The sequence below is a fragment of the Folsomia candida genome, unplaced genomic scaffold (genome assembly GCF_002217175.1).
Source record: "Folsomia candida strain VU population unplaced genomic scaffold, ASM221717v1 Fcan01_Sc026, whole genome shotgun sequence".
Taxonomy (NCBI): domain Eukaryota; kingdom Metazoa; phylum Arthropoda; class Collembola; order Entomobryomorpha; family Isotomidae; genus Folsomia; species Folsomia candida.
In genome coordinates, this window is record NW_019091218.1 from 496008 (window position 1) to 507671 (window position 11664).

Sequence of the window (11664 nt, forward strand, 5' to 3'; positions counted from 1 at the left end):
GACTCACTTGGCCAAATTTTTGTGGGTGACTGGTCAATTTACGAAATACGCGATGCGACTGAATTCCACGTTTGAGCAGGAATTGGCCAATCTCATGAAGCAGGCTGGATTTGGAAAAAGTATAAAAATTGTTGGGTAAGATGAACCGCGAAGTACCCGGGTGAAAATCGTACGTCAAATTTGACATAATTCTACACAAGTTGCCGGAACAAGGGTTTGTGCAGAAAAAGTATGAAAGATTCTGCATAAAACTTCTGCAGAAAAGTTTGGCACAATTATGCATAATTCTGCATACTTTGTGCAGAAATTGTTTCGGCATCAATTTATCTACCTAAAATCCAGCCAATTCTCTGCATAAAATCCAGACAAATTTCTGCATAAAACTGCTTAAATTTTTCACCCAGGTAATTAGAGTAGCGTTTTTTTCTACCCATTGACGACTTTTATGTACATACATATTACGGAGATTGCGAATTTATGAAATTGCACTCAAATTTTGAACTTTGCACTGAATTTTCAATCCCGCCAAGTTTCGGCGACGTCGACTTTACATATATGCCTTAATATGTGTATGACTAGTTTAGTTTTGTTGAACACTGTTTTTTAACTGTTTTTTTTACAGCACAGTTTTTTGAATTGACACACGCTTCAAATTTCGCGATAATTTTTAGGGTTACGTTATTTCGCACGTTTTCTTTAACGCAAACGATGAGTTAGAGGTTTTCCTGAAAATGTAACGTACCTTAACCCCTACATAATTTTGTAATCCCGTACTATTTCAGATTACAGGTCCGCAGCACGGACAAAGTTACAGAATATAGCGACTCGGTACATCCACTTTCTTTGTATTTCCACCATGCCGAAGAATACTTCCTCAAATTGGAGAAAAATTCGACAAAAATACCTCGAATAGTCTATCTTTCTTCCGATAACTCGTCTCTTGTAAGCGTAGCGAGAGAAAGGTACATAAATATTCTTGAACTCGTTAAGTTCAAGTTAGACACTTTTATCAATTGTCATTGTTTCTCTGATTCTGATTGCAGATAGAAAAATTACTATATTTACATACGTTAAAATTTCATGAATTTACAAAATTTCATAATAATGCAATTCTTGTATTTAGAAATTTGTTCGGGCTCACTTTGTACATACTTTTCCAAGTCCCCCATTTCTAAGTGTGTAACAATTGAGAAAAATAACGTTCCAAAGGGTGTTGATTTAATTCGACCCGATTCCTCCTGTCGATAAATATTGGAAAACTTGTACCTCGAAATACGGTTGACAATTTCGAGGTCAACTTTTTTTTTTATCAGAGATACATTGGTAATTTGTTTTTCGGCAATTTATCATAATCGTATCCATAACTCTTTTCTTGCGACTTTGTGCTAATTCTCGTTAATTTGTGTAAATTTCCCAAAAACCAATGGGGACAAATTAAATCGACACCATTTAGATATTTTTAATATGTATGTGAATAAGAATGCAGCGAAATCAGAGAAAATCACTACTGCAAAAGATGTCTATCTGGCAGAAATCAGACAGTTTTGACCATCTTGGATTTTCAGGTATCCGTCCTGGAAAATAATCGGATTTCCGGCAACCTTCTCGGAGAAATGGGAAACTCGGAGGCACGACGTGTTCGAAATTATCCGAGACATTATTCTGCTCTCCGAGTGCGACCACGTGGTTTGCGGATTCAGTTCAAACGTATGGAATACATTTTTATTGATGGAATATATTTCACTACTTTTTATTTTCCCAATTATTTACAGGTGTGTCGTCTCATATTGGAAATACAGAGTTGGAAATACTACAGATTTAATCCAGGCAATATTTCAAATAATGGATCGTCCCGCTTAAAATCGTTAGATGGTGCTTATATCTATAATCTGTGGGGTATAAAATTTTGAAAATATTTAACACCCCTTCGTTTTCAATTATTTACATTAACCTTTTGTATTTCATAAGATACGGATACATTTTACACTATCATTAAATGATTAGAAATAATAACGCTCGTATTTATTTAAAGTGCAGCTTGAAAATATTTACCTCGTGTCAAGAAGTAATTTTTATTCGCCAATATATCCCCAAAGTGGTCGAGTTTCTTCCACATATCAGTCAACCCAGACTCCTGCACGCGTTTCAAGCCCTTCGCCAGGTAAGTAGTGAACAGATTCCTGAACCCAAAATGGTGGAGTACTACACGAAATGGTGAGTCACCAGTATTCCTGACAATGTGACGGTTTCCCGAATATTTAACTAAGTTCATATAACTTTCAAACTTATCTCGGCGAGTGAATATAGCTATCATATCATGAGTGCGTGTTGATTTTTCGTTAATAATTTTGAGGAACAGTTTTGCAACAGACTCATCCCCGTATGACAAGAGCTTAGGACTAAGTTTGGTTAAGAACTTACAAAATTTAGGTTTCTGATCAAAATTTTTGAGCAATTGTGGAATAAGTATTTCTTGAAGATAGTTGTGCATCGAGTCAACTTCGTCCATGTATATAGTCTGAATATCGTAGTCGACTAGCTCCTCAACTCCACGCGGAGTTTGAGGCGGGAGGAGGACTGCAAGGCAAGAATATATCGAGCCCTGGTAATAATTAACTACGAGGAAGAGATTTCCAAATAAAAATAAGATGAGGATGATGAGAGCCACCTTTCCTTTCCTATACAACTTGCCAGAACTATCGCCAACTTGTCCTAAGAACACAGATGTCACAGTGATCACCTTTTCTGCCATCAAAATAGCATATGAGATCAATGTCTTATGCACTTCACCGTCACCAATTACAGAACCGGATGCTGCTTTACATTCCACAAAAGCTAAGAACCCTGCGACACAGATAACATAAACCAAGAGGAAATGCCAAATCTCCTTGTCAAAAGGTGACACGAAAGTGGGAACCCCACTTGCTGGAGATGGTGGATTGGTAATAGTTAGAAAATCTATGCCTAATATTTCAATTTCATGAAGGAAGGTGGTGGCATGATGGTCCTTGTCCATTAGTGCATAAGCAAAACTATTTTGGTTATACAGCATATGCCTTGATTTGTTGTCTAATACGGTTAAATTATACCTCCCAGCAATTGTGAGCATTGGGCAATTGTGGCTATCACTTAGGTTAACCAGTCCGTCTTGTAGTAGGGCACACTTTCCTTGTACTAGAGATGGAACAAAGATTATGTAATTATGAAGATTACTATTTTGATTGTCCCAAGCCTGTTTGATATCTGGTAACGATAATGTTTTCACTTCTGACAACCGTTCTAATCCGCACGTTAAACATGGAACATACAGTGGTGAGATGGTACTAACCGTGAACAAGACTAACTTCACGGTGTTTAAGAACAAAACGTGGTAGCGGAAGCAGAGCAAATCATTCTTACCATGAAAGTAACCAAAAACAAATTCTTGTTGGAATGATCTGTCAATGGGAGTGATAAGGTCTACTAACTTATACTTCCAGGCAATGGACGCGACCAAATTGACGAAGATGACCTTAGCTCGTGCAGATTTCTCCGTTTCACGATACCCATGTTTCTTTAACCTTATTAAGGTGGTTCTAAGATCTGTAAAGTTTGATTGTGATACGACGAAATGACGCAGTAGAGTGTATGGATTCGCAATCCTGACGACCTGAAAATATGGGAAATCTTTGTCCACATCCATTGACGTATCACCATCCCAACTGAAGGCGAAGGTTAGATCGGCATCGTGAAATATGGCACTCCAGTCTATGCAAGAACACCTTAATAACAATGAGGTGATTGTTGTGAAGAAGATGGAAATCCAGTGTGAAAGGGACATAGTTCTAAAGAAAAGTTGTAATTACCACCTCAATGTAAATTTTTGGTTAATACAGAAACACATGAAAAAACTTCCTACTGCATATGTACGCTAGTAAATTCCAATGGATGTTAAGTTGAATGCTAAATTCCGCAGAAATGGGGATCCACTGGAACTGACTGTTGTTTGGCCTGTCACCTATGGAAAGGTGAGAAAGCAACTTCAAAACAAATGTCAAATTGCATTCCGAATTCTTCGTACACTAAATGTTATAAAACTGCAGAGGTTCCAAATACTTAGTCTTAGGGATGTTTGTACATATGTGTCTTGATCTGAAGGCAGATTTTTCTCTGATAATTTGCGACATTATAACAAACTTCAGTAAACAGTAAACCACTGAAGTCTTCATTCAGTGGTTTTAGTAAAACTAGTAAGAACTAAAATATCCGCACTTTAACATTACCTTACATTGACAAAAGTCAATGTTTTTGGCCAGAATTTTCAAATTGTATAACTACGTTGGCATAGGAGAAATAATTCAAAATCACGAAAAACAAGATTTCAAAATCAAGATTTTATTTTGGCGAACATGGCGGAGAAAAAAACTTAACGACCTTCCGGAAACAACAAGCGTCTTGCTCCATAACCACAATCGTTCAAGGCAACTTTTATTGTCCTTCAGAATCTAACCATCTTTTTAAGTTGAAAATTACGTTAAAAGGGTTAAGCTTCTGTAGGGTACACTCCTCCTTCTCTCCAGTGACATTGGCTAGACACCAGTATGGTTACGACTTGACTAGAATAGATTTCTACAAAAAGTTCTTAACTTGACCTATAAATACATAGACCTGTCGGCCTATTGGTCACTGGGTAAAGTCGGTTTAACGGGGATCTATTCCTGCTGGGTGGCATTTATGAATAATTAAACAGTATTTTCTCCTCGCATGACTAAATGTTCAATGGCGTAATGTCTACACGCCATTGTATTTATAATATTCCCATTTCTATCGAGACGTGCATTCTTAAATATCATATGCTTCTAGCAAACCTTTCGAGGATGACACAAAATAATAATCGAGGCTGCAGAATATATTAAGGATACTTGCTTGCTATATAAATACTTAATAAGTTAAATTAATAAGTTGGCATAGTTTAACGTGGCATTGTATCACGTGGTTTTTTGTTTGAATTGTTGTGTCTCAACTTTCCTTACCATGGTAATGGATAAAGTGCTCACCGTGTCATGTATTCTTCTCGGTCAAGTAGGCGAGTCTACGGGTAAGGCGTATCGCATGGGAAAAGTAGCCCTAGTTCTGCTCATCCTATGGCTGTTTGCAAATATCCTGCTTATGGCAAATTTATATCAGGGTTCGATATATTCATGCTTGGCGGTCCCCTTCCCGCCACAGACTCCGCAAAGTGTGGAGGATCTGATCAACTGGGACATACCCATCCTCGCGATGGATATTTTCTATGATGATCCTTCAAGCACATATAAATCGAATCTTTTGGATCGGATTATCCCGGAATTGCTTTTAAGTGAAGGCTCGAGTCCGCAATTTATTAAATTATTGAAAAACCTACATGCCAGGGCTTTGCCTTGGAAAAATAGATCGGAGAAAGATATGGTAACAAGAATTATAACTGAGAGGTTGAAAAGAAAACATCGAATGATTGCACTATTTCTTTCGGGTGACTGGTCAAAGTATGGCATAAAACAAATCCAAATGGCCGGAGTCCGTCGCATTGTGCGAAACAAGGGTGCCTCACCTTTCATGCATGTCCAGCTAAGAACTGGAATTTCGAATTTACTCTCTCCTTACGTCGCTAAAGAATGGAAACGCATGTTTGTATTCGGTACGACCAATATGTGGAACACGCTACTCCAAGAGTCCAGGACTCTGAGGAATAAGTCCGATCTTTACGGGGAACGATATCGCGACAGCCTACAAAACGCTTTCGGTAGTCCTAAGATTTCCGATCAATTTCATGAATCCGAACCGGTGTCGGTGGAACTTATCCGACCCATCTTTGCAATCTGTGCAGTTATAATGGGGTTCTGCTTAGCCGGATTTTTGGTAGAAATTAGGAAACTTGTGATTTTGAATGTTAAGAAAAGATTGATACATTGGCGTAAAATGTTCAAAACTCTATTGAATTCGTGGTCACTAAAACATCGAAAACACACAGTTTCTATAATCAGGCAACAAGAGCTTTAACAACGCGATATGTTTATAAAGGGTGTTAATAAAGTCCGATCCCATGCATTTTTTGGAGCGTGGTTGTTACAAATTCAGCTGGAACTTTTGAACCAGTGAAGTTATTTATTTCAAATTTTTACCATGGGAGGAACAACTAAACGTGTAAGTCATGAGCATCTTAGAGTTGAGATACAAACATTGCATCAGCAGGGGCTTAAACCTACAGAAATTGTGCAAAAATTGGGCTGCAGCCGCAGAACTGTTTGGAAATGGAAGAATAAAAATTTTGTCCACGACAAAAAGCGACCAGGGCGACCCAGAAAGGTGTCACCTACCACAAAAAGAATGATTAAAAACAGACTTTGCAAGAAAACCGGTAGTTCATTACGTAATTGAGCAAGGGAGTTAAATGACTCAAAACGCTATAAAGAGAAGAAGAAGCAAATTAACTGTGTGACCGTGCAAAAATTTGTGAAAACTACGAAGTGGGGTCACACAGCTTACAAACTAACCAAAAAAACCTCTCATGTCACAAAAATATATCGATGACCGTCTGAAATTTGAAGAACTCCTTCAGAAAAGTGCCCATTTGAGTGAAAAAAGACTTGGTGAAGAATTGCGCAGTCACATCCTTTGGACTGACGAATCTATTATTGAACTATATCCAAAATTGAACCAACAAAATGTTCGTTACAGGACAGAAAACAAATCGGATGTACCATCAAGAGCGATCCCAAAATTCGGGCTTAAAGTTATGGTAGCGGGTGGATTTTGTGCACGTTGCGTGACCCCTCTACATATCATACCAAAAGGCCAATCAGTCAATGCAAAGCATTATATGGAAAAAATATTACCTATCTATTTCGATAGCATGGGGAACAAGGAAATATTTCCGAATGAAAGAAAAATAGTTTTCATGCAGGATGGTGCTATAGCCCATACAGCAAAAGCGAGTTTGAGTCTCATCAAGACGCAAGTTTCAACGGTCTGGAGCAAGGGGGTGTGGGCCGCTAACGGCCCAGATTTGAATCCCCTGAAGAACCAGTGGTCCATACTTAAGGAAAATGTATACAAAGAGCCACAACCCCGGACGAGGGAAGAGCTAGTAAAAAAAAGTTCAAGATGTATGGAATTCGATTTCCAGAGGCACATTGGAAAAATTAGCACAGAGCCTTAAACAAAGAGTTGAGGGCATGGTTAAAGTAAATGGTAACAAGACCAAATACTAAGGTAAATATGTCGAACATTTTTTGTAAGTATCACGGGTAGTTTTTTTTACACTAGCCTTCACTTTTTTACAGGAAAAATGGGATCGGACTTTATTAACACCCTGTATAGCTGCCTTGAATTTGTTTATGCGTCATTGCAAAATTACGCATTATCAACGAGCTACAAGAAATACTGAATATCATCAGCATATCATCAGCAAAAACAGCCAATATCAACAAAACTGATAAAAGCAACGGAAGTATTCGTTATCCCAGAAAGAAGAAATTTTGTAATGAATGAACTAATGAACATGACGAAACTTTACATTTAAAATGTTAATTTCTTTACAATATCGAGCATGCTCAGAGTTCCTCTGGCGCCCGGTTTTTACAATGTCTGTATATTTTTTCAGCATTTTAGAGGATTCCCCAACAAAATATGTACAATGTACTTAGCCTCTGCGAATACATTTCCTTACTTTGGAAAATAGGCGTAGGCGTATTTAATTCAAAAAATTAGCATTGGCACAAATGCATATTTACATAGTAAATCATAATTTATGTAAATGTAATGCAAATTTATGTAATTTATGTATAATTTATGTAAATCATAATTTACATAGTAAATCGATACGATTTATTTCACTAAAATTCATTGGCCGAATGAATAAGAAGAATTAAAATACGCAAGAAACCAGCCGTGATGCATACATATAAGTACATACAATTTAATATTTACAAGATTTCTAACTTATTCCATGATTTAAAGTTTCACCTCTCAAACAGAAAAGATAATATGTGCATAAGAAATAAAACTTACACAAATTAAAGTATGTACCGAGCCTACATGCAGACACTATTTAAACAAATCATAATTTGTAACAAAACCATCTCACATATTTCCAATTTATATAGATTTTTTGCACCAAAAACTTTAAACTCTAGGCTTATTCAACCCTCTATATTTACTGGCCGGATTTGAATGCGTTTTAACATGATATTTTAAATTATCTCCCCTCTTGAACGCTTTCCCACACAGGTGACACGGGTAACTCCTCACTCCCTGGTGAACACAGCGCTCATGCGACTTCAATTTTGTCAGCGTGCCAAACAATTTTCCGCAGAGTGTGCACTGATTCGACTTTTCTGAGTGGATCGCTTGCACGTGGAGGCTCAGCGCCTGGCTGAATTTGAACGTGTCCTCGCACTGCGTGCATTTGAAGGGGCGCTCATCCTGATGTTTGCGCATGTGCTGTTGCAAATTCGAGTTGAGGTGGAACGACCATCCGCAAAGCTCGCAGACGAAGGATTTGCACTCGGAGTGGATTTTGGCGTGGTTTTTGAGCTGCCCCTTCGTCGGGAATTCGCGTGGGCAGAGGGTGCACTTAAAGTCCATGGGGCGCACGGTGTGGCAGCGCTGGGTGTGCAGGGCGAGCCCGTTGTATGCTAAGGTTTTGTGGCAGATGGGGCACGAAACGGGGGACTTGTCCAGGGTGGGTTTGCGACCGCGCTTTTTGAGGGGTCGGGTGGATTCTTGGGTTAATTGTGAGACGGCGGGAGGGTTTAAAGTTGGAGGTTGATCGGTGGAGGTGGCGGGATTTGACAACTTTTTTTGGCGGGTGATTTGTATTTTTGGGGGTGGAGGGTGCTTTGTTTTACGGGTGGTAGTCACGCTACGCCGGGTTTTAATCAGATTTCGGATTCGGATGGAGCGCGGTTGAAGGGTTAGAGGTCCTGTTGGATAAAAATGTTGTAAGAAAATGTACAAAAGTCGGGTTAAGTTGACTTATCAAAATCGTGTAATTCACTACAATTTTAATCATTTCTCAGCTCTGGGAATTTATGCATTTTAATATTTTGGATGACTAATCTGTAGCTTGAGGCCTACTCTTTCAAAAACCCCTAAAATTCAGGGCGTGCATTTGAAAAAAACTGGGATGTGCGTGCAATATGAATTTGTCGTTCAAAATTTCTCGTTGACGATGAGTCATGGAGTTCACTCTTAATTATTAAATACACTGCCCTGCAAACGTCTTCGCCAAACACTGACACAGTGATAACTCAAACAATTGGTGACATAACAATTTGAAATCTTGCAGGGTTATAGTCAATCGCATTTCTGATGAGATAGGACTCCAAATTTTGAACATTTATGACCAGGTCAAAGGTTATGATCTTTTAACCTCAAACCCCAAAAGTGACCTACCTCAAGAAATTTTTTTCCTTGGTGTTTTAATTTTTATAAAGTTGGCACAACTCATCCTGAACATTTTGATATGTTGATCACCTCTGTGGGATTTTTTTTACGCCCACGAGAATTTTTGAAAAAATGTAGTTTTGACTAGTTTTTAAGTTTTCCCCCATAAGCTCAATGTTATAACTTTTCAAAACTACATTTTTCAAAAAATTCTCGTGGGCGTAAAAAAAATCGCACAGAGGTGATCAACATATCAAAATGTTCAGGATGAGTTGTGCCAACTTTATAAAAATTAAAACACCAAGGAAAAAAATTCCTTGAGGTAGGTCACTTTTGGGGTTTGAGGTTAAAAGATCATAACCTTTGACCTGGTCATAAATGTTCAAAATTTGGAGTCCTATCTCATCAGAAATGCGATTGACTATAACCCTGAAAAATTTCAAATTGCTATGTCACCAATTGTTTGAGTTATCACTGTGTCAATGTTTGGCGAAGACTTTTGCAGGGCAGTGTACACAGATACCAGGGGTAAGGTCGTCCTTATCATGGTCGTCGTCGTCACAGGGTGACTCGTAATAGTAGTGAGGAATGTGTGGGTTAGGAATTTCATCGTCGGAATCAAAATCGCTGGATGCCGTGGCCTTCTCAGGAGACGAAGCTGGCTTGGAAGTCGATCTGTGAGATACATACATTTATGTAAATTCGCCCCTTTTCACAATTGAACATAGTTAATAAATCGAGTTTCGAATCTGCATCTTGCGAAATTTGCAGACATGCAAAATTGAAATCTTATGTATCAGATAAATCTTATTAAATTGAGGGACATTATGCATTAAGATTACGATTCTATGCCAGAGCTTACCCGGACGGTTTATTGTCAGCATTATCCCCCTCCTCGTCCCCCTCCGACTTCATGGTAACTTCATGACTCAGCAACAATTGGAATAAAGCATTGTCATCATCCTTCCGTGCTTGATTGAGGTCATATTTGGCCCTAAATTTCTGCTCGACCTCGTCTAATCCGGTGCTAATGGATTTTAGTCCGTCAATCATCATGCGGTGGAGGTCGCAAGATAAATCGTAATCTAAATGTAAATTTTTGTCAAATATGAAACAATTTTTAAGTTTCTGAAAGAATTAGCAACAAACTTGCCACATAAGTAGTAAACGAATTAATTTTAGATTGTATCCCTTGAATAAAAAAAACTTTTCGACTTCAAAATATTTCAAAATTTACATATTTACAAAAATACCTTCCAAATATCTGACACACTTGCTCGAAATAAGCCCAAATTTGGATTCCGCATCTGTAAGAACGCCCCGCAAAGTGTGTAATTCGACGAGAAAGTTTTTTATGTTGATTTCCTCCCTGTGGAAATAGCGTTATGTAAGTTAATAACTTACATAAATCGAATTTTATCGAATACTAGGATAATTAAGTATTTCGCGAAAAATTAATCGTCTTAATATTAAGTCAATTTTGAAATTTTGATAGACAACTCACTGGTCCGTTTCCTGTTTGATTTCAAAAGTATGCTCTCCACTCGTGGTTTCCATTGCGAATTAAATATTATCTGGTTAAGGGAAAAACTTTAAAATTCAAACTATTTAACTTTCTGTGATCCAAAACCGTAGCTAAATTTGTTACTTTAATTACGAAATGTTTTTATAACCATGTCTATATTACTTGGTAATATCTACGAGGTTTAAAGTTATGAGTTAAACTGACTAAATGTGCCAACAGTTTGCAATGTTTACACCTGTATTTACAAACGGCGAAAAACTTTTGTTTGTAAACTTGTGACCAGCTGGTTGCCATGGTAACGATAGAAATACATTGGGCGAAGCGCAGAGTGGGGAATGTGAGTCGAGTCTTTGTCTCTGTCCGGCTTCATGAAAAATTTGCATGAAAGCTTCATGAAAAATTTGCATGAAAGCTTCATGAAAAATTTGCATGAAAGCTTCATGAAAAATTTCATACATCAAATTCCACCTTTTACGCACACGATGAGGCATGCTACTTTATACTTGGTCGTATGCATTTTACGGTAATAATTCTCAGGATATTGTTTGTGACAGTCCGAAATCTCAAAAAATACGTGGCAGTGGTTGAGCAATACTTACAATGAGGAGATGTGAGGTGGTTATCGCCGATATCGACCGGACTAATTTTAAATTGTTGAGGCCCAGAAATAAGCGGACTCGTATTTTTTCGTTTTCCTGAATGGGCATGTTTACTCCCGTGCAGTAATTTTATAA

General features: G+C 38.0%; 1 protein-coding gene and 1 non-coding gene across 2 annotated transcripts; one reads left to right on the forward strand and one right to left on the reverse strand.

The window, feature by feature from the left end:
- Positions 1-799: 799 nt before the first annotated feature.
- LOC110859471 lies at positions 800-2174 on the forward strand. The gene is made up of 3 exons (XR_004837085.1): positions 800-962; positions 1566-1707; positions 1773-2174. It is a non-coding gene; the product is annotated as an uncharacterized LOC110859471 (transcript).
- Positions 2175-7822: 5648 nt separating this feature from the next.
- LOC110859528 (zinc finger protein 358) lies at positions 7823-11224 on the reverse strand. The gene is made up of 5 exons (XM_022108491.2): positions 10910-11224; positions 10659-10774; positions 10268-10490; positions 9929-10080; positions 7823-8942 (listed from the first exon to the last, which is right to left on the reverse strand). Exons 1-5 carry the CDS (start codon positions 10960-10962, stop codon positions 8143-8145), a joined length of 1344 nt encoding a protein of 447 aa, XP_021964183.1. The 5' UTR covers positions 10963-11224; the 3' UTR covers positions 7823-8142.
- Positions 11225-11664: the final 440 nt, after the last annotated feature.

Excerpts from the sequence above, each read along its gene's own strand:
- LOC110859528 (XM_022108491.2), bottom strand. The coding sequence starts at position 10,962 with ATGGAAACCACGAGTGGAGAGCATACTTTTGAAATCAAACAGGAAACG. Across the intron at positions 10,775-10,909 it reads ATCAAACAGGAAACGGACCA|GGAGGAAATCAACATAAAAA; the intron begins GTGAGTTGTCTA and ends CTATTTCCACAG. Across the intron at positions 8,943-9,928 it reads TAAGGACGACCTTACCCCTG|GACCTCTAACCCTTCAACCG; the intron begins GTATCTGTGTAC and ends TTTATCCAACAG.